This window comes from Eumetopias jubatus, unplaced genomic scaffold (genome assembly GCF_037043125.1).
Source record: "Eumetopias jubatus isolate StellerSeaLion01/CBP00866 unplaced genomic scaffold, mEumJub1_p1.0 scaffold_1, whole genome shotgun sequence".
In the NCBI taxonomy this organism is placed as follows: Eukaryota; Metazoa; Chordata; class Mammalia; order Carnivora; family Otariidae; genus Eumetopias; species Eumetopias jubatus.
Window position 1 is genome coordinate 161,521,878 of NW_028274807.1, and position 23,239 is coordinate 161,545,116.

Below are 23,239 nucleotides of genomic sequence, written 5' to 3' on the forward strand. Positions count from 1 at the left end.
TATAATATCTTTGTCTAGTTTTGGCATTTGGGTAATGCTGGCCTCAGAATGAGTTAGGGAGTATACTCTCTGCTTCTATCTTCTGGAAGAGATTGTAGAAAATTGGAAGAATTTCTTCCTTAAATGTTTGATAGAATTAACCAGTGAACCTATCTGGGCCTGGTGCTTTCTCTTTGGGACGGTTATTGATTATTGATATAGTTTCTTTAATAGATGCAGGCCTATTCATATTTCTTCTTGTGCGAGTTTTGGCAGATTGTGTCATTCAAGGAATTGATCCATTTCATCTAGATTATCAGATTTGAGGGCTTAGAGTTAGTAATAATATTCATTTATTATCCATATAATGTTCATTTATAGTGATATCTCCTCATTCATTTCTGTTATTAGCAATGTGTATCTTCTCCCTCTTTTTCTCAATTAGCCTGATGAGAGGCTTATTGAGTCTATCGATCTTTTCAAAAAATCAGCTTTTTAGTTTGTTTTTCTCTACTGTTTTTCTATTTCTAATTTCATTGATTTTTGCTCTAATTTTTAAAAATTATTTCTTTTCTTCTGCTTACTTTGTATTAAATTTGCTCTTCTTTTTCTAGTTTCCTAAGGTAGAAGCTTAGATTTTTGATTTTAGATCTGCTTTTCCAATATATGCATCTGATGCTATAAACTTCCCTTTAACCACTGCATCCCACAAATTTTGATAGATTGTATTTCATTTTCATTTAGTTCAAAGTATTTTTAAGTCTCCCTTGAGATTTATTCTTTCACCTGTGTGTTATTTAGGAGTGTGTTGTTTAACTTCCACATATTCTGGGATTTTCCACCTATTTCTGTTGATTGATTTCTAGTTTAATTTTATTTTGGTCTGAGAGCATACAGAATATGTTGAAATTTGTGAGGGTATGTTTTATGACCCAGAATGTGGTCTATCTTGGTGAATATTCCATGTGAGCTTGAAAAAAAAATGTATGTTCTGCAATTGCTAGATGAAGTCGTCTATAGATGCAAATTCAATCCATTTGGTTGATGGTACTGCTGAGTTCACCTATGTTCTTACTGATTTTCTTCCTGCTGGATCTGTCTATTTCTGTTAGAGGGGAGTTGAAGTCTCCAAATATAATAGTGGATTCATCTATTTCAACTCACAGTTCTACTGGTTTTTGCCTTATATATTTTGACACTGTTGTCAGGTGCATACACATTAAGGATTGTTATATCTTCCTCAAGAAATGACCTTTTATCATGTAGTGCCTCTCTTTGTCCCTCAAAATTTTTCCTTGCTCTGAAGTCTGCTCTATCTGAAATTAATATAGACTCTGATAAAACCCCAATAGGTTAGGCTTTGGTAAAATAGTTTCTCTTAAGGGCAGGCCTTGTTAAGGAAAACAGAATGTTCTGGCATATTTCAAAATGATTACTTCCCTTCCCACTGTGAGGAGCATGAGGGTTTTTTCCCTCTGCTTTTCACTGTGAGGACCTTGTAGAGCTTTAGAAGGTAAAACTCACAAAGGTGTGGGACCCCACCCCCCCATGACTGGGTCCCCCTAGGGTTTTTAACTCTATATACTTGTCCACACTGAGCCTCCACCAATTTGTTGATTACAGTTCAGCTTGTCCTATTCTGGTACTGCTTCCTGAGAAGGTGGGTTCTTCTTTGGCAAGTTGTGATTCTCGCATTCACCAGTCTGTCTTTCCAATTTCGGGGAGGGCCGTTTGTCCTGCAACCTCACTTCTCTCGTGGATCTAAGAGGAGTTGTTGAATTTTCAGCTTGTTCACCTTTTTACTTGTCATTGGATGCACTGGTGACTTCCAAGCTCCTTACATGCTGGACTGGAAACTGGGCATATTGGGCACCTGGGTGGCTCAGTTGGTTAAGCGACTGCCTTCGGCTCAGGTCATGATCCTGGAGTTTGGGATCAAGTCCCACATCGGGCTCCCTGCTCAGCAGGGAGTCTGCTTCTCCCTCTGACCCTCCTCCCTCTCATGCTCTCTGTCTCTCATTCTCTCTCTCGCAAATAAATAAAATCTTAAAAAAAAAAAAAGAAAGAAACTGGGCACATTGTTGCTCAGCCACAGACTACATCTCCCAGCCTCCCTTGCAGCTAGGCATGGCCAGTGGGTTGTGAGTAGAAGCCTTGTGAGCCAGAATGCCTTTCCTTCCCTTTCCCTCTCCTCCTTCCTGTGGGTTGGAAGGCAGATGCAGTGCTGATGAATTGGCTTCCACTGTGCAAGGGAGGATATGACTCCAGGGAATGCCGAAGCAACAAAGTGGAATGGATCCCTGGATCCCTGGGTGACCACATAGAGCAGAGCTGTTCTGCCAACCGGGACCACTGACCTCTGGACTCTTACAGCAGGGACATTAAGTTATATCTTATTTGACCCAGAGTATTTTGGGGTCTCTTTATCAAGGCAGTTTAACCTGTACCATAACTAGTCCAGACCCCAAACCCTTAGCGAGCCCAGAGCTTCCTAGCCAGAGACAGCTGGCTGTGGTAGAAAACTGCAAGAGATGTGGGCAGAAAACAGGCCCCTCTCCAGGCTTGGATGCTGATTTGCTGTGTGATGCTGGGTATTCCCATATCCTAATCTACCTCAACTTGCTTCCAATGAGATGAGGGGCCTACAAGTATGGTGATGAACCACTGATGGTTGAACAGTTGCTAAGAAAAGATTTTAGTTAGGGAAATCTTGAGGATGAAGCTTAGTGTAGTTGTAACCTACAGGAGCCCTCTTTGCCTGTCTGAAGATTCCAGGTGCCTAGAGCTGGAGGAACTCCAGGAATATCTCTTCTGGTCCCTCTTATTTTTTATTAACATACAGTGAAGTTGGCTTTTTTTGAGGGGAGTTTCCAGGTTTATGAATCTTTTTCTATTTTCATTAAAAATTTTAAAAAAATTTATTTTTTTGAGTGAGAGAGAGAGAGAGAGCAGGTGGAGAGGGGCAGAGGGAGAGAGAATCTCAAGCAGACTCCCCGCTGAGTGTGGAGCTCTATGTGGGGCTCCATCCCACGACCCTGAAATCATGACCCGAGTGGAATTCAAGAGTCGGATGCTCAACCAGCTGAGCCACCCAGGTGCCCCATAGGTCTATGAATCTTTTTTTTTTTTTAAACTTATTTGAGCGATAGTGAGAGAGAGAGAGAGAGAGAGAGAGAGAGAGCATAGAGGGAGAAGGAGAAGCAGACTCCTCACTGAGCAGGGAGTCCTGATGCAGGGCTCGATCCCAGGACCCTGGGATCACAACCTGAGCCAAAGGCAGTCGTTTAACCGACTGAGCCACCCAGGCGCCCCTCTATGAATCTTAACACATGTGTAGATTCCCATGACTGACACCATGGTCAGGATATGGAACAGCTGACCCTTCTTACTGGGCAGGGACACAGGTGGGCCTCACCTGGGTCATGCAGTCATTAGCAGCACAGCCAGAGGAGGAGGGCCTGGTGGGCTCAGGCTGAGCTGAGAGGAGCAAGCTGGGGCAGCCCTCTCTGCTCAGACCAGCCTCCTCAGTGCCCAGCCCTGTCCACTGGCCCATGAGGAGTCCTGGGGACCTTCTCAAAAAAGTCTGGCCCATCTGACAGGACCAAGGGTAGCGTGGCCCCTCTGGAATGGCCACTGGCCTTGGTCTCTTTCATTCCATTCCCAGAGGAACCATAGGGAGACTGGGTAGGGGCCTGTGTCACTCTATTCAGGAGCATGCAGTGGCTCCCTGATGCCTCCTGCCCCCATCCAAGCTGCTGAGTGTTTGAGGCCAGACAAGTCAGGAATGCCAGTCAGGTATTGTCTGTCCCCAGTCCCTGCTGCCCTGCCCTGGAGTGCCCACTGCTCCCAGACTCCCCACTGGGTACCCCATGATCCCCTTCTGTGTCCCCTAGCTCTGGTTCCAGGCTCCTAGTGCCCCCTTCCTCCTACAGTCCTGCAGCTGCCTCTTCTTCACTCCCCTCCATGAGGCAGCTCAGAATCCTCCAATGGCTCCCAATTGCCTGTGGGAGCAAGTCCCAGATCCTCGTCTGCCATCGAGTCCCTCCATGACCTGCTGCTGTCCCTCCAGGCACCTGCCCTCATCCCTTCAGTTCCCCTCTGTGGTGCATCCATCCTCCTTGGCTCAGATGAACTCCTCTTGGCTGGACTCTTGCAAATATTTTACCTTGATTTGGCACTGATTTCACCCATGTCACACTATTTGCCAGTGTATCTTTCTCTCCTACGAGATGTTAAGGTAGGTGAGACCAGGCAGCTTATCTTAGTCCTTCCTGTGACCCCATGAAATCCAGTACCCACTTTATGCTTGGGAAAGAGGTGTCCCAGGTACTGTACTAATGGGGGCTCTTTCTGGCACCACACTTTGCTCTTGCTGTTTCCTCACATTAAATGCCCTTCCCTCCTCTCTCTCTCTAAATTCTACCACTCTTCTAGAGCTAGTTCAAGGGCAGCTTCCATCCAGAAGTTTGCAGTAATCACCCCCGCCTTGGGTTCCCCCAGCCCTGCCTGGTCTTCAACACTTCTGGGGGTGTGGGAATTCCCCAGTGGGCCAGGTGTGGCCTGGAGGTTGGGTACAGCAGTGAGAAGAAGGGGACAGTGCTGGGAGGGGAAAAGACCCCAGAAGACCACGGAAGGGATTCTGGGCTGGGCTGTGTGAGAAAGTGGGCAGGGGAGGCAACAGCAGGTATGGGCTGATCCAGCAGCCCGGGGGTTGAATGTGAACTGAATGTGCAGCAGGAATGCAGGGGCTGCTGGGAGGAAGTCAAGGAAAGGATGTTTGCCAGGCTCTGTTGTGGGAGGCTCTGGGATTGAGCCCAGTCTCAGGAGCAGTCAGGGTCTCCAGGGTTCTAAGGATGTGATGGTGGTTGCGCTAGCCATGGAAGCTCATCTGATGGTGGTCAGGCTGGTTATGGAACCTGGTCTGGTGGTGGTCAGGGTAATCTGGAGGCTGGTCTGATGGAGGTCAGGCTGACCAAGGTGCCCATAGGCTGGGCCAGTGACCTCAGCAGGGGATGAGGAGGGGGTTGGTGAGTGCAGGAGCTGTGGAGGCTGGTGCAGAGAGCTCTCTCCGCAGGAGTTCACAGCCAGCCAAAGCTTGGTGCAGGGCATCCAGGATGGCCGAGGGTCCAGATATCCCCTCTGGAAGGAAAGAATGGACAGTGAGGGCAGTTCAGTTTGCTCACTGTGGCCCACATAGCCACTCTGCCCCCTTTCTGGGGCCCTCCCCAGTCCTGCCCAGCTACCTCCTCTTGTCTCTCTCTCTCATTGAGGACACCAGAGAAGGTGTTTCTGACCTCCCTCTCAATTCCAGGGACCATTCAGGGCACTCGACCTACCTGAGCCTTGCCCAGCAATGCCCTGTGAGGCCAGAGAGCAAAGGCTCATCACCAGTTGGTTGCCCCATTAGCCTGTGAGGCCCTTTGAGGAGAAAGCTTGGTCTGGCTCCTCTTGATTTCACCAGCCACAATCTGGCACTGATGAAATCCTACTGCCCTCAACTTTGTCTGAACAATGGGGGCCATGTAACTTAGTGCTTAAGGGAGAGACCCAAGGCTCTGGTTACAGCTGGCACTTGGCCTTTCTCTGCTTCAGTCTCTCCATCTGTGGAATGGGTACAATCACAGATCCTTCTCCAGTGGGCTGTTGTCATGACTCAGGGGGTTAAAACCACATGAGGCACCTCCACAGAGCCTGGCCCACACTCAGCCCAGGGTCTGAACTGACAGCAGAGAACCTTGCCTACCTCCCTTGGGGGTTTGACCACACTGGCTTCTGCTTAGCTCTTCTCCCTGGGACATTGAATAGCATTTTTAACTTTCTGAAGCCTGTTCCTGACTGCACTTTGCGGGTGGTCAGGGCAGTCATGACAGTGGCATTTTGCAATCAAGGCACTCAGGACAGAGAGTGCTGGGCAGGCTGCTCTCCAGATGCTTTCCAGGCTCTAAAAGATGGAGGAGTTCTCCTACCGTGTGTGGGGTCCTTGCAAGCATCCAGTGTGTTCAGCAAAATCTTCCCCAGGGCTCTTTTCGATATGTTCTTAAAAAGAAATGGAGACAGGGCTGGACTGTACTGTGGCCGCCACGTCCCCGTTCAGCAGGTGGGACTTGGTGGCCCCTAAAGGCTTCTTCTGTAAGGCTCTCTGGGGGCACACAGAGTTATTACCTCCCATCCCTTCCTGGGCCCCTACTCTTAGCCTGGCCGCACTGCTTGGTGGTCTTCCCAAAGACTTTTGGTGGGTGGATAGTGTGGGGTGCAGCATCCTTTCCACCAAAGATCACATATTTATGGATTACCATTTATGTGCCAAAGTAGAAGTTGGCACTTGGGAAATAAACATGAATAAGAGCATTTTTATGCATTAGCTCATTTAATCTTTGCAACAACTGATATTATTAGGCTCAGTTTAACCAGCGAAGAAAAGCAGTGCTGAGAAAGAATGAGAAATTTGCCTAAAGCCACCCAGTTAGGAGGTGGAAGAACCAGCTTTTACCCCCAGGTTGCATGGCCTGGAGTTGTGGTGGTAACCACCACCTTTGCTATCTGCTGGCACTGGCTGCCACTCTGCCATTCTCTCAGGCTGTGCTGCCCTGGCTTTGGCCTTGGTAGTTCTGTGTCCTAGGCAGTCTGGTGCATAGGCAAGAGCCCACTTAAAACCCAGGCAACCTGGGTTCAAATCCTACTTCCACCTTATAGGAGCTGTAATCCTAAGTTAATGGTTGCTCAAAAAAATATTCTTTTAATGGTTTGCTGATGTTATTTAGGAACACAATTTACTTCTGTGTTCTGATATTTTATTATTTACCTTGCCAAGAAGTTACAATAATTTGCCTCTGGATTCTCTTGGGTATTCTATGTAGATGATATATAATCACTGATAGCTTTGTGTCTTCCTGTCTAATCCTTTTCTTTCTTTTTCTTGTCTTACTGCATTGGCTAGAACCTCTAGTTGGCATACATTGATGACATGCATGCTTGTCTTGATTCTCACTTTAGAAGCATTCCTTCTAACATTTCACCAGTAAGTGTGAGGTTTGTGAGAGGTAGTTGGCTGAGACTCCTTACCTGGTAAAGGAAGGTCCTTACTGTTCTTAATTTGCTGAAGGGTTTTATGATAAAAGGAGGCTGACTGACTTTTTTATATCTATTGAGATAAATATATGGTTTTTGTCCTTTAATCTGCAATGTGGCATATGATGTTAATAGATTTTTTTTTATCTTGATTTATCTTCGGATTACTGGGATTGAATCCAAGTTGGTCGTGTTGCATTTCTTTAAACACTGCTGGATTTGGTTTGCTAATATCTTATTTAATATTTTGTATCCATGTTTCAATGTGACATTAGCTTATAATTTTCCTTTCTTATATTTATCCTTCTCTGGTTTTGAAATCAAAGTTATATCAGCTTTATAAAATGAATAATAGCACCTTGGGCAGGACAGAGAAGGCTTTCCTTCTTTTTAATTAACTTCCCTGAGCCTCCTTTTCTGCATCTAGAAAGTGGAGTTGACACCTGCCTAATGTGAGGAGAGCTCCGAGCCAGGTGCCTGATGCAGGCCAGTGCTCCCTCCTGAGAGCCCCTCCCCTTGCCTGGGTGTGCCAGTGCCCATGAGCCTACCAGGTCCCGGAGCCTCTGCAGGAGCTGCAGCACGTCTACCAGCTTCTCCTCCAGCAGGGACAGCCGCACCCTCTCTGTCTCCACCATCTGCAGCTCCAGCCTCAGGTGCTCATTCTCTTCCACCTTCTGCTGTAGCTCTGCCTGCGGGGACCAATGGGGACTCAGCACCCACCCTGCTGCCCTCTGCCCAGCACTCACTGCGCCATCTCCAGGCAGGGCCCATGACTTGCCTTGACCCTTTCATAGAGGTCATCTCATCTGACACCCACCCCCCCCCCCCGGCCTGCCAGGTGACTGGGCAGGTAAAGTCCCCCATCTTCCAGTGCTGGCACCAAGGCCCAGAGAGGCTGCATGTGTGGCCTAAGGTCACACAGCGAATTGCGTTAATGTACGAATATGCATATTTTGTTTTCTAGTTGAGGACTCCATTTTCCCTTCTCCATCCATCTGCTTTCTTTTCTTTTTAATACATTTTTTGGGGGGTTGCAAGCAAGAGAAACCTATCTGGCTAGTTAAACACAGAATTCACTGGCAGGCTCTGGGTCATTCCCAGAACAGAATGGCAGCTGGAGAAACTCAGGGATGGGGCAGCAATGGGGATTGAGATGGTAGGACAGTCTCAAGCCACCTGTCCAGGGGTCAGAGCTAAGGACACTCTGCAGACACTCTCCCACTTCCCTCAAGATGGAGAGCCCCAGGAGGGGGCCCAATTGGGCCAGCGTGAGTCATGACCCACCCTTGGCCAGGGGAGCACTGAGACCGTGAGTCCTACCAGGATACCCACCACGGGGCAGATGCCAGGCAGTCACAAAGCATCACATGGCTACTTGCCTTCTAAAGCAGGGATGCTGGGAGTAAGGCAGTCCCTATTCTTGGCATCGATGGAGGGAAAGAGGAGCAGCTGAAGGTGGACACTCTGGGCCTTGGGCAGGACAGAGAAGGCATGGTGCCAGTGCCCACTGCAGATGGGACTGGAAGGGGGGCTTGGGGACACCACTCACGTGCCTCAGTAACTCCTCTAACCCCCCACTTCCTTGGAATTCACTTAGAAAAGGGGTGATGGCCATGCCCTTTGGAACCACATCAGACCACAGATATGTCAAAAACAGTATGGATTTAGAATTTCAGGTGTATAAATAGAAAACTATCTTAGATCAAAACCATAGTTTTCAAAAGCGCAGTGGGCTAGGGCTTATTGAAATGGTAACTCTCAATAGCACTCCGCATTTGATTATTGTGCAATGGAGTCGAGAGATGAGAAAAACATGCAAAGTGGTCTTATTGAAACGGGGACACCCCGCTATTGGTGCTGCCTTCCAGCTCCCTCCCATTACCCTCAGTAACCTTCCTGGGGAGAAGTGTCCTTCCTCCCCCTTGTCTGACTTTGATGGAGTTGCTAATCCCTAAACCCTGCCTGCCTACCACAGGGATTGGCTCAGGGACAGGCACAGGACCGAGGCTGGGCCAGTTGGGAGTTCTTCCAACTGGATGTAATATATTGGGCTCTTATCCCCCTGGGCTTTCTTAGGTGGGGCAATGGGAGCCTAGAGCTGTCTGTGGTCTTGCCTTTCCTTTCATCACCACATGGAGGAAGCCCTTCTGAAGTAGGGGGAATGAGGCCAGCATCCGAGAAACCCAGAGCAGATAGAGGTAGGTGGAGACAATCTCATCTGAGCCACTGGATCCAGCTGTTCCTGAAGCTCATCTCCTTGGCTGTTCTTCTGAAGCTGTTCTTGCCGGCTCCATATTCTAATAAATACCTGTTTATAATTCCGTTAACTTGCAACCCAAATATTCTTCATTAAATCTAAATCAAAGCAAGTCGCATCTCCTCTCTGAGTCTTGGTTTGCTCATCTGTGAACAAGGGCCCAGGACTTGGCTGACATGCCTCGAGGGTTCTTCCAGCTATGAGAGAGACTCTAGCATTGGTCCAGACCTCGACCTCTGGGGCTCAGCTGACCTCCTCCCCAGGTGTCCCCAGGGCCTTCCTACGGCAGCTGTGGGTCCCCAGCTGCTCCACCAGCATGGCGATGTGGGCCTCCAGCTGTCCCAGGGTGCAGGCATGGTCACCACTGCCAAAGTGGCTGAAGTAAGTCATGAGCGTCTTGGCTGTCTGGTCATCACACCTGCAGCAAAGGAGAGCACCAGCACTGTGGAGCGGCTCTGCAGAGTCTGCTTCAGCCTCACAAGGTGGGTGTTGCCACTGAGTCTGTCTCCTGAAAGTTAAGCCAGGCCATGGCAGCCCCTGCTCAGTACCCTCCCATGGCTCCCTGTCTTACTCCAAGGAAAAGCCAAAGGCCTCCCGCAATCTGCCCCTGCGATCTCTCTGACCTCCCTCCCATTCCTCTTCACTCACTGTGCTCCAGCCCCAGTAGCCCCCTCACTGCCCCTCCAACATGCCTCAGGGCCTTTGCACTTGCTGTTCCCTCTTCCTGGAATGCACTTCCTTCGTGTCCTTCAGGTCTTTGCTCACATGGCACCTTCTTAGAGTGGCCTTCCCAGCATCTCCCTTCACCCCCCTGTCCCCTTCCCCTGCTTCACCTTTCTTCCTCACACTTGTCACCACTCACTAGAATAGGAGCTCCAGGAGGTGGGGGTGCTGTCTTGCTTACTGCTGTTCTCTCAGTGCCTCCAGGCACATAGTAGGTGCTTATTAAATGCTTGTTGACTTAAGGATCGGTGATAACAATAACCCGGGAAAATTGACAGCACTGTACAATATAATGAAAGTCAATGCCACCCCCCCGACGGTGAACCTACGGGGATCAGGCACCTGTTAGGCATCTTATAGCCTCGTTAGCAAGTCTTCAGAAAACCTCTGGTAGACAAGTGTTACTGGCCCATCTTAGAGACGAGAAGGCTGAGGGTCAGAGAAGTCAGGCGACTTGTCTGAGGTGCCCCAGGCATCTGGGTCTTTCTTCCCTCCAGGGTGGTCGTGAGGATTAAATAAGCCAGGGTGTCAGCTGGAGGGGGCCCTGTAAGCGCTGTTTCTCGCAGGAGCAATGGGGCAAGGAAGGGTCTGATACGTCCTGGAGTAACACTAGAGCTTTGGGCCATGTCTTGGCATAGCGGCCCGGGGAGTGGGAGGAAACCAATGGGAATTAAAGCTCCCCACTAGGGGTGACTTTGTCAGTCACATTATCCCTGCACATGCTGGGGGGCTATCTTCTCACTTCCCTCCCGTGGGCTAGGGGCCAGAGTGTCCAGGGAGCTGGGGGTGACCCAGCCTGGATTTGAATCAGGTCCCCAAGGCCAAGCTCTGGGAAGGGGCTCTGGGCCTCCAGCACTGATCCCAGCCCCGCGCCCTGCCCCCGCCGTCCAGCGCACATACCCACTTCTGCAGCTGGAGAGGCTTGCCAGCAACGTCTTGACCTCTGCCAGTGACCTCTGCTCTTCCTGCCACTTCTCCTCACCCTCCTCTTCTTCATCGGAGGCGGCCTGGCCCTCCACTGAGCGGAACAGCTGCCCGTCCACTGCCGGAGAAGCACGGGATGCCGGCACCAGGGCCAAAGGGAGGGAACCAGGCAGCCCTCCCCAGGGGGACATGCGGTGGGCCCCGCAGAGGGGACAGGCTCTGGCACCATCACCCCTTTTTCCAGATAGCTGCTCTCCCACACTCCCCGTCCCTGCAAGGTGAGGCCACCGAGGCTGCTGGGTCCTCTCCCCAGTGCCTGGCCCAGACTGGCCAACTGGAGCCCCTCCCTGGGCCCCTGGGAACAAAAAGCCCTTTCTCTTCTCTGCTTTCCAAGACTACACAACTAGCCAGGGCCTGTCTGTGCTCTCAGAGGGTCGTATTATTTCCATTTTAGGATATGACAGTCCCAGCCAGGGGAGCCACAGGGCAGGGGTCGGGGCTCTGCAGGGCATGGGCACCAGGTTGAACAGATTTTCAGCTCTCAGGGAGCTGCATGCCTCTCCTGCAAGGGAAGGGTTGTCACGCGTGTGACTCTGTGTGTTCCCCAACGTGGCCATGTCTGGTTGGGGTACTCTGGTCTGGTTGCGCATTGGAAACCCCTGGGGGCTGGCCGCCCAGCGTCGGCCTCCGTCTCGGGTGTGTGTGTGTGGGGGGCAGCCCCTTACCATCTCTTCAGAGGAAGCCCTCCCTCTCCTCCCCGCTCCACCCCAGCCCAGGGCACACGCGAGTCCAGCCTGGCCAGGCAGAGTGCACACAGCCTGGCCACATGACGAGTTCAGCCACGGCGGGGGACCCAGCGTGAGCCAAAGAAAGCCAGGCCAAAATCGGAGTCAAACTTCCAGGGAAGAGAAGAGCCGCCATTCCTCTGGCCTGGGAGTTGGAGGGTGTGGGTCTGCAGCTCGTGGGGGCTGTCTGGTCAGTCTGAGGGGAGCACCTTCTGCACAAGGCAGCAAGAGATGAAGTTCCATGACACCCTGGCTGTGTCTGAAGCCTACGTGGACTTTTTCATTAATTCGAGCCAGTCTGACAGTGACAATGGCCTGATCCTCACGGACAGATAGTGTTCTGAGCAACAAAGCTGTGTCTTCCTCCCCTGCAGAGGGAGAGGAGAATCATAAGCAGCAGAGCTGGGGTGGGCCTGGGCCTCTGCATTTTTAAAAGGCTCCTGGGTGATCCTGACCACCTGGTAGGTTTGGGAACCACTGACTCAGGTCTCCTGACTTGGGACACCCATCTCTCCAGCCTGACTGTCCCAGCTGGGTGGGCTCAGGGCCCTTCTGTTTTGTTCAGTAGAAACTGTCCCAGACCAAACAGAACCAGGGGTGAGGGGACTGGTCCCTGACTTTTTGGTTGTGTGAATTGCATTCCCAGTATTGACCATTTGTTTTTCACCCTGGCAGTTTCCTGACGCTGTGTGTGTACACGTGTGTGTATGTACATGTATGTGTGTGGCATCATTGTCGTCACGGTCATTAATACTGTCCTGGTGCCCCAGGCAGGGGCAGGCGAGGAGCTCTGAAAAGGAACGGGAAGGATGGTGCCCAGCAGCCCCCACACCTGCCCATGACTGAGCCTGGGGAGCACTGGGCACCCCTCAGCCAGCGTTGCTCCTCTTTCCACATGACAGTTCCACACCCACCAGGCCCCGATTCTTGAGCCGATGGGCCTCTCTGAGGTCTTCTTGAGGGGTGTCCATCCAGTCCCTGCTTACACACCTCTGATGATGGGGTGCTCACTCCACCTCAGTTCCGTGGGCACCCAACCCTTCCCTGCGTGGGACCCACACTGAGCTGGAACCTATCCCTGGGAACCGCCTTCTCCCACCGGGTGTCTGTACTCCCTGGCCTGAGGACGGAGCCCTTGTTACTCGGGAAGGCCCGCCTCAGCACACAGCGGGAGTGGGGTTCTGTTTGGAGGCTGGATGGCAGCATCGGTGTGGACAGCTGGGGGAATGGGGCCTGGCACAGCCGGCCAATCGTGAGCCTGGCAGCAGCCTGAGTGTGGCAGGGACAAACCTTCGTCCAGGGGTCCGCTCCTGGAACCGCTGTCTGACTGCCAGGCGCCCTCTGGAGGGCTGTCTGGGCTTCTGGTCCCACTGTCTGCAGGGTCACCACTCTTGGCTTCTGGCTCTGGGCTGGCTTGTGACGAGATTGGGGGCTGGGTGCCCTCTGACCTGTGGGCAGGGGAGAAGACACAGGTGTTGAGAGGGAGGAGGGGGCTCGGCCGGCTTCCTGCAGGAGAGTGTGGGATGTGGGCCCACTCTCTTCCACTGCTTACTCTGCACAGGTAAGCTGTGTAGGATGTGCCCGAAGAAGACCCTGGATTGTCTCTGCGGTTGACCCTACTGACTCCCTACCCAGCGGCCAGAATGTTAAAGCCAAGCTTCCATGACAGACACTCACTCTCTCAGCACCTCTTGTAGCGAAGGCACCGGCTGTAACCCAATTTTAGGCGATGAGACTAAAGGCAAAATCTGAGGAGCTCTGGAATGGATTTGTATCCCTTATAAAGAGAAGATTGGGAAAGGAAATGTCCTTCCTTCCTGGCTTTGGACATTAGCATGTGGATATGATGTTTGCAGCTATGGCAGCCATCTTGTGACCAAGAGGAAATGCCTGAGAGAATTGTAGAGTAGTTAAACAAGAGCCCTGACATCTTTCAGCTGCTGAGTTAACTAGTCTTGGAGTTACCCACCTCTGGGCTTCTTATTATGGGTGAGCTTTTTTTAAAAAAGTCTTAATTGTTTCAGTTACTTTTAACTGCATTAAAATCGAAAGTATCTCTCCTCTTTGGGCTTTGGAGGACCTACTTCAGCCTCATCAATCAATTTTCTTGATAATATAAGGTCCTCACTTTTTGAATATTCATTTTCCATGTCACCGCAGTTACAAGGTCAAGGAAAACATGAGCACGAATCTATCATAACATGAAGATATTCACTAATGAACTACTGCTTGTTAAAACCGGTCCTTCCCTTCTCCCTCATTGTACACCAACATCTGTCTCTCCTCTCTTCAGGAACTGTCATTCCTCATCTCTCTCTGACTATCAGACATAACAACCCAGTGCAAAGGGTCTGTAAAATAAAATGCACATCCTGGAAAAGGAGAGGCTTTGGGATATCAGCGAAGGGAATAGTGGAGAACCGTGGGATTCGAGCAGAACCGCTGACTGTGGGGATGTGGCGGAGCCGGACCAGTCTCCACCTGAATAAGACAAAACCAACAGGATTACGAAGGGCCAGGAGCACCAAAAGAGGACTTGGAGGACTGGGAAAAGCCCTTAGAGAAACTAACAAAAGTTTCAAATATTTTTGCAAAAGGGACCCTCCTCATGATTAAGCTGCAAAAAATAAGAAAACATGAAGTTAAGGATGCACCATTGTATTTTCATGCAGTTTTGCTGGAAAAAAATTATTCCAAAAGGAATATGATCAACCCAGAAACAGTCTATGTCTAAGAATAAGTGCGCTGTGCTGCAGTCACGAAGATTACTTTAAAAAATGAGTGAAAAATGAAAATGAAAATTACCATGTGATCTGGCAAAATGCCTCTGGGTATATACCCAAAAGATTTGAAAGCAGAGACTCAAGCAGATGTTTACACCCGTGTTTGAAGCAGCATTATTCACAAGAGCCAAAAGGCACAAGCAACCCAAGTGTCCACTGATGGATGAATGGAGAGAGTGTGGTCTCTACACACAATGGAATATTATCCAGTCTTAAAAAGGGAGAAAATTCTGACACACGCTACAACATGGATGAAACTTGAGAACATTATGCTCAGTGACATAAACCAGTCACAAAAGGACAAACACTGTACGAGGTCTCTAGAGCAGTCAAATTCCCGGAGATAGTAGGACGGTGGCCGCCAGGGGCTGGGGGAGGCGGGAGTGGGGAGTTAGTGTTTACTGGGGACGAAGTTTCCGTTTGGGAAGATGAAAAGTTTCTGTGGATGGATGGTGGGGCTGGTCGCACAACAGTGTGAATGTGCTTAGTGCCCCTGAACTGCACACTAAAAAAATAGCTAAAATGGTAACTTTTATGTTATGTATAAATTTTACAATTAAAAAGAAAAAAGAATGAGTAGTTGAAAACATGACCTGGATTTATTAATGAAATAGTACAATAAACTCACTTTCATACAGTTTGGTTTTATTTTTCAAGTTAAAGCCTCAGTCAAATCTGACACATGTTACTCTCTTTGGTCCTATTTTATGCAGATTCATTTCAGTGGATTTCCCAGGACCAGATATTACTGGAAAACAAGGACCCTTCCGCTCAGTTCAGGAGTCGCTATTTGGAGTCACCGGCCAGTCTTCGCCCACACAGACTACTGTAAAGGTAGAAGCCGTACAACACGGTGGATGAAACAGGATCCTTGGTTCCAACCCCAGCCTTACCAATGAGGAACTGAGAGTGGGACTTGGCCCCCATTTTGCAGGTGGGCCACTGGAGCCAATGACCTCGGAGGTCCTCCCGTCTCTGCTTGGGTTCTCTTGATCAGGCCTCTGTGAGTATTCAGAGGAGCCAGCTTGGCCAGGATTGGTGTTGGCCGCATGCATGTCAGGGAAACCAAGTTGCTGTTCCAGAGGGATTGGGACACGGGGACGAGGCACTGCAGCGGGTCCTAGCACGGGTTTGTCCGGTGGATTCAGTGTCCCAAAGACTGCTGAGCCGAGCAAGAGGGGATCTGCAGGAGAGCACTCGGCGGGGGCATCGGCCACCTGTGGCCACCCAGCACCTCCCCTCCCCATGGGTAACAGCGCCCCCAACTGCCACCCAGGTACTTCACCGGCTCACCTACCCCTATGAAAAGCAGCGCATCTGCTCAGAGGAGGGCGGGACACATGGCCCCTCCCCACACTAATTAGCATGATCCCGCCCCTGGCCACCGTGATTCACTGAGGCCTGCACAGGTAGCCAATGAGACGCACCGACGCGCTTGTTCCCTGCGTGGCGAGGTGTGAGGATGAGGTGGGGAGCTGTGACAGTCATTGGTGACTCCCAGGAGACCGCTTAGAGATGCTGGGGGCTACAGACAGAGCCTAAAGAAGGCAATAGAAACGAGGTCCTTGATAACATTATTTGAGTTCTGGATCAGACTCTGCCTGAAGCCAGGGCGAACCCCGAACTTTTGTGTTTTCTGAGCCAGTAACTGACTGATTAAGTCTTGCACTCAAGCTCCTCTAATGCAAACTGGGAATGGAGATATGGTTTGGCAGCCGGCAATGTTAAAACCCCATGGGTGGGTATTCTTGTTTAAGCGTGAAACCATGTGAGGTTTCCAGAGGCTTGGGCCACAGCCTGAAGAAGAAAAGACACAACGGTATAGGGCCACGGTATAGGGTGGAGGCAAGTAGCCTTTATATGGCCCCAGAGAGTGGTGCTTGATCAGGATGAGGGGGAAGCAAAGGTGAGACTTGGAGAATCATAAGGAGGCAGTTTTAGCTCACTGTGAGGGAAAACTTTCTCAAAGGGATTGCTGACCAAGAATGGAATGGGCTGTCTTGTGGAGGTAATGAGCTTCATGGCAGAGGAGGTATGTAAGGAGGTAAGGACTGCAATGGCTGGAATTTTTTTTTTTAAAGATTTTATTTATTTATTTGAGAGACAGAGAGAATGAGAGAGAAAGCACATGAGATGGGGGGAGGGTCAGAGGGAGAAGCAGACTCCCTGCTGAGCAGGGAGCCCGATGCGGGACTCGATCCAGGGACTCCAGGATCATGACCTGAGCCGAAGGCAGTCGCTTAACCAACTGAGCCACCCAGGCGCCCTGGAATTTTTTTTTTTTAAAGATTTTATTTATTTATCAGAAGGAGAGAGAGAGAGTGAGTGAGCAGAAGCAGGGGGAGTGGCAGGCAGAGGGAGAAGCAGGCTCCCTGCTGAGCAAGGAGCCCGACATGGGGCTTGATCCCAGGACGCCGGGATCATGACCTAAGCCGAAGGCAGACGCTTAACTGACTGAGCCACCCAGGCATCCCCAATGGCTGGAATTTTGAATAGAGTTGGAGGTTGAACTCGACAATATCTACATCTTCCCAATATGAGATGTCGCTTCCCCCCCAACCTCCCACTAAATTATTTAAGGGCTTCAACAAGCAAAATGAGATGGAGGGGATAGCCCTTATTTAGAAGTTTCCTAGCATAGGCTAGCTCTGGCACACTGGTCCCTACACTTCCCACAGCCCCACAGCCACTGGAGTCTTAGAAGCCCTGCTCCAAGTGCAACCTTCTGCATTAACAACAACTAAATCTTTCACAGAGCGCGTAGTAGGTGCCAGGCACTGCTCTCAGTGCTTTAAACATTTTCCTCACAACGATGAGGTCGGTAGGTACTGCCATTATCCCCGTTTTGCAGATGAGGGAATGGAAGCATAGAGGGCCCGAGCAATCTGTTCAAGCCACACAACTCAGGTCTGGAGGAGCTGGGATTCCCACTCAGGCCATTGGCTCCAGGCCCACACCTCAGTGGCCCTGCCGGGTGGGAGGGAAGCTTGGAAGACTAGGTCTGGAATGACCCAGCCCAGCTGCCGTTCTCATTAGGTGACTACGGGTCACATGCAATGAAATCAGGAAGAGGAAGCTACTGAGAAGAGTGTGGAGAGTGGGACAGATGAGGACACACTTCGGAATTTTCCAAGAAATAAAATGTGGCTGCAGAGAAACAGAGTTTCCCTAGGGAGACGGAGGGTGTGCTACTCTTATCTAGTAATTGGTATTTAACTGAGTCTGTCATTACCCTGCTGATTCAATCTGTAGGATCATTCACATAATCACATAAATGTGCTGTAATATCTCCACCTTAAAATAAAAAACAAAAACCGACCAAACAAAATAACCCTCCCTACCATATGGCTTCCCCCAGCTACCACCCCTTTCTCTGTCTACTGTAGAGCAGAGCTTCCTGAAGAGTTGCCTCTGCTGTTCCGAACTCAGCTTGTCACCCATCACTGCTGTGCTGCTAGAGCCAATGGCTGCTTCTCAGTGCTCATCTCGTTTGGCCAGTGACATGAAGACTACATTTCACAGGGCACACTTCACAGGGCACACTTCACAGGGCACATTTCACAGTGCACACTTCACAGGGCACACATCACAGGGCACACTTCACAGGGCACATTTCATAGTATATATTTCACAGGGCACATTTCATAGTGCACATTTCATAGTATCTATTTCACAGGGCACACATCACAGTGCACACTTCACAGTGCACATTTCATAGTATATATTTCACAGGGCACATTTCATAGTGCACATTTCATAGTATCTATTTCACAGGGCACACATCACAGGGCACACTTCACAGGGCACACATCACAGTGCACACTTCACAGGGCACATTTCATAGTATATATTTCACAGGGCACACTTCACAGTGCACACTTTACAGGGCACACTTCACAGTACACACTTCACAGGGCACACTTCACAGGGCACATTTCATAGTATATATTTCACAGGGCACACTTCACAGGGCACACTTCACAGTACACATTTCACAGTGCACATTTCATAGTATATATTTCACAGTGCACACTTCACAGGGCACATTTCATAGTATATATTTCACAGTGCACATTTCATAGTATATATTTCACAGGGCACATTTCATAGTGCACATTTCATAGTATATATTTCACAGGGCACACTTCACAGTGTACATTTCATAGTATATATTTCACAGGGCACACTTCACAGTGTACATTTCATAGTATATATTTCCCAGGGCACACTTCACAGTGCACATTTCATAGTATATATTTCCCAGGGCACACTTCACAGTGTACATTTCATAGTATATATTTCACAGGGCACACTTCACAGGGCACACTTCATAGAGCACATTTCATGAACACTACTACACAGAAAGCAATGAACTCTACATGACTCCCTCACCTGGTCACTTTCTTCCCGTGGCTTCCAGGAGACAGCTCCTCCCTCCCTGGCACGTCTCCTTGTCTACTTTGCCAGTTCCTCCTCCTCACCCCTCATCCCTACCCCTCTATGTTGGCTGCTGTGCCCTCAGACTCCACCTGAGAACTTCTTTATATCCATTCATTCTATAAAGGGTCTCAGCCAGTGCTGTGGCCTTTCGCACTGATGACTTCTAAATGTATCTCCAGCTCTGGCCTCTGGGGTCCAGTTTTCCGACAACCTTACCCAGGCTGCCCTGGCATCTCCACCTGGGTGTCCCGCAGGCATTGCAGATGCCTCGTGGTGTCCTTGTCCCTCTCTGTCTGCTTCTCCTGCTTCCCCTCAGTGAAAAGCGCCATCGCCCACCGGGCCACCCGAAGCGGAGGTCATACCTGAGGACAGAGAGTCGGACCCTTCACTCAGTGCCCAGGCCAGGGGTGCTGCAGGGAGGCTGCTCAGCAAGGGGCCATCGTATCATGCTGTTTTGTGGCCACTCCCTTGCCTGGGTTTGTGCAGGTGGGGACAGAAGCGGGAAGGAGGAGGAGGGGAGAGGAGCGCAGCCCCTGCCCTCAGGGGACCTCGAGGTGACAGGGAGCCCAGAGCCTTCACTCTTCAGGGCCACACCCACCGGACTCAGGGCCAGACCCTCACCTAGACAAGGAGGGTGCTGGGTCTGCAGAGCAGGGAAGATGTCCTAGAGGACTTGGGGACTTGGAGTTGAGTAGAATGAAAGAGGCTCGAGTGGAAAGGCAGCAGGTGCGTTTGGGGACGGATGGGGGCCAGCGGGGCTAGAGAAGAGGACTTACAGCAGATCAGAAGGGGCTGATCAGACCCTGACCGGGCACCCCAACTTTGGGCTGGGCGTTATGTGTGCTGTTTTGGGTACTGCTCATCCCCTGGATTTATGAGACTGATACCCCTCAGAGGAAGAAAAGGTTAAGTCACAGAGGTGGTTGGGGGCCAGCAGGGATCTGGACCTAAGTGCATCCCTCCAAAGCCTGGTCTTGTTCTCTTGCCCCATCCCTTATGTCACCAGGCCTTGGAAAATCCCACATATTATAGATGGTGGAAGCCTGTGGAGCTTTGCAGGTATTAGGTTGAACCATATGGAATTACTGGGTTTTGCTGCTTTTGACCCGCAAAAGGGCAATTTAAAATGGTTCGATCTGATAGGACACGTTTTTATAATGTTTCTTGATTGACTGGCTGCAAATCTGTCACTTCAGTAGTGAGTAAGTATCCTGGGTTGTGAAAGGCTTTGTTAGGATTTTCTGGGCCTAAGGGCGGCCTGGCTGGCTTAGTCAGTGGAACATGTGACTCTTGGTCTTGGGGCTGTGAGTTTGAGCCCCATGTTGGATGTAGAGATTACTTAGAAATAAAAATCTTTTTAAAAAATAAAAAGAGAAAAAGATTTTCTGGGCCTAGAAATCTGACAGCCATCCACCCTAGGACTGGACCATGTGGCCCAGTGGCTTAAGTAGGGTTTCCCACAAGAATGGGTCCCTGAGGTTGGCTCTGGGGAGGAGATGGAACTGCCTGGGGACAGGGCAGAGTGTCACCTTGGCCTTGCTGAATGATCTGGGGGCTACGGCCCCTCGTGACCTGCAGGTCCAGCCTCCTTAAAAACGCCAGCTCCAAGGTCACAGAGCTGGTGCTGCATCGTGTTATACCTCTCCTCTCCCCCACTCCTGGGCCATCAGCACTTGCTGTCACGGTCATTTTTGGAAGACAGCTCTGACCCTGCTCCAAAGCCCTCTGTGGCTTCCCAGGGCCAACCAGAGAAGTCCAGATCCCCTGATATTCCAGCCCCTCCAGGGAAGAGTTTCTGAAGTTGCAAAGCAAAGATCCCAAGGAAGAAAGAAGACATTTTGCTCAGGAGGGCCCCCTGGGGGGAGAGGCGTCCCTCTGCTCCCTTCTCACCCCCAGTCCCCTCTGTACTGCCAAAGGGAGCAGAGGTGAGCTCTGGCCCTGTCTCTCTTCCCTTCAAAATGCTCTCAGTGGACATTCGAAAGAACTCCAATGTCCTAACACAACACTGAGGGTCCTCCAAGAGCTGACCCAACCCTCCAGCCTCATTGCTGGTGATGACCCCTGGGCACAGCACAGCCAGACCCACTGGACCTCCTGTGTGTCACCCTTGGGCCCCTCGCATGTGACAAGCACAGCTAACACCTAAATGGCCTTTCCTGTGTGCCAGACACTGTACTGTTCTGGGCAATTTTGTGCTAACTCATCTACCCTCCCCAGCAACTCTAAGAAGGGATGATTCTTCTTGCTGCCATTCTACAGATGAGGAAACTGAGGTGCAGAGAACCAGAGTAATTTGCCCAAGATCACACAGATTCCTCCATCTTCAATGTGCACCCCCAGTCTAGCAAGCTCTGTCTGGAAAATCCTACTGGCCCTTTGCTCTCCCCTCTCCAGTGCAAATGCCACTTCCTCTCAGAACTCCCCTGTCTCTTGATTGGACTCCCAGAGCTCACATGCTCCCAGGTGTCCTGTTAGGATCTGTGTCCCTCATCAGACTGGGATTTCCTGTGGGCATACAGCACAGGGACAGAGGGGCCCAGTAAAAGTTGGTTGAATGGATCAATGAATGAAACCACTGGCAGTAGTGGGGGTGAGGAAGAAGAAGGGCAGGTCAGGCTCTGACAAATCCAGAGCCTGGATGGGGATCCCAGGTTCCCCCAACACCTTCTACTCTCAGACTGTTCCCGAAAGGACAGAGAGAAGAGCATTCACTTTGAAGCCACAAGATCCCGGTGGCGTCTCAGCTCCAAAGCTTCCCAGCTCCCATCAGCTTTTCCTGTGGATCAGGGGCTAACCTCCCTGCCCACCTCACTGAGGGGCGGGCCCTCAAAGTGGGAGGATGCCGTAGAGTTTCCTAAACTGCAGACATTTGTGGTCACCGACCCTATTGCTTACTAATACAGATTTCCTTTAATAGGAAACATTATTACCAGTAGTGAAAAGCCAGTGTCTTGTCATACATAGAAAGTAACCAGGAAAGTACATAAAACAACAAAACAAAGTGAGTCATTTCTAGCTAGGCCTTCTTTTCTGTCTGCTCCCAACCTCGACGCTGTTCTTTCTTCCTTAAAATGGGAAGATTTGCCAGTTCCAAACCAGGACTGAGAAGGCCCAGCATCCTTGCTCCATGTCTCCCTGGCCTGTGAGCCTTCCTGCACCTCTGTGCCACTCTCCTTTGGGAGCCATGGAGGAATTGGGGGGAGGGGGCTCCTGGGACTGCAGAGGTGCCTGTCACTCAGCAGGCATTGGAGAAGGACCTCCCTCTCAGCTCCAGGCAGTTCCGGGGAGAAAGGTGGGCCCTGGAGGCTGCCCACTGTCCCCTTACGCCCTCACGCCCAGACAGACCTGAGTCCTTGTGTGCGGTTGGGCGTTGCCTCCAGCTGGCCACATCTGTGCACTGCCCGGAGCCTGGGGTGAACCTCTAATGTCTCCCTCCTGTCAGAGGCTGACGGCCACATCTGGCCAGCAGCCCAGCTTACACAATCTGACAAAGGCCAGATGTTGCTCTTCCTCCCTTCCTCCAGTTCTGTAGCTCCTGGCCCTTGGCTTCCAGGTCTCCAACAGCCAGACCCCCCCCTTCTTGGGATCTGTGACACAGAGAGGGGTCTGGGGAGTGGCCAAAGCTGGGTTGCGCCCCACAGGACTGTGGCTTTGCAGTGTGACCCCCCGCAAGCCTTCATTTCATTCCCCCACTCACTCATCAGTAAACACAGAGGGGTCTTGGGTCCCATGAAGATGAAACAAAATAGCCAGTTGATAAGGAATGCCCGTGTCCACTGGCCTTCATTATGCTGTGTCCCAGTGGGTCTGCATATCTACCTATCCAACTACCTGCGCATCTATTCACCTAGCCGGCCGGCCGGCCATCCATCCATCCATCCATCCATCTGTTTGAATACATTTTCTTAGCCCTTATCTCACAACAGAGTTTTATAATATATATTTCAGTATGTCTGCTAACCATGGGGAGCTCCTGCCTTCACCAGCATTCAGGGCCATTTGAGATGGCGCTCAGATGAACAGGTACGTGTGCGTGTTTTAAAACAGCTAAGCATTTATTTTTAACACGTATTAAAAAACAATTAGCAAGCACACCAAACAGTTTTAGTTTTACCTGTATGACAGCGATATACCCTTCTTTTATTTTTGTTTTTTATTTTTTAAAGATTTGATTCATTTATTTGAGAGAGAGGGAGAGGGAGAAGCAGGCTCCCCACTGAGCAGGGAGCTGGACATGGGGCTCGATCCCAGGACTCTGAGATCACGACCTGAGCCAAAGG

The 23,239-nt window shown here is 50.5% G+C and overlaps 1 protein-coding gene across 1 annotated transcript in view; it reads right to left on the reverse strand.

Annotated features, from left to right (window-relative positions):
- Nucleotides 1-4,981: 4,981 nt before the first annotated feature.
- The window catches only part of EFCC1 (EF-hand and coiled-coil domain containing 1), a 40,576-nt gene continuing 22,318 nt past the window's right edge, over nucleotides 4,982-23,239 (reverse strand). The window contains exons 3-8 of the mRNA XM_028101571.1: nucleotides 13,027-13,184; nucleotides 10,928-11,069; nucleotides 9,557-9,722; nucleotides 7,596-7,736; nucleotides 5,946-6,015; nucleotides 4,982-5,118 (exon numbers count right to left, since the gene is read on the reverse strand). Coding sequence (XP_027957372.1) covers nucleotides 4,982-5,118; nucleotides 5,946-6,015; nucleotides 7,596-7,736; nucleotides 9,557-9,722; nucleotides 10,928-11,069; nucleotides 13,027-13,184 — 814 coding nt within the window. The remainder of the gene's footprint in view (nucleotides 5,119-5,945; nucleotides 6,016-7,595; nucleotides 7,737-9,556; nucleotides 9,723-10,927; nucleotides 11,070-13,026; nucleotides 13,185-23,239) is intronic.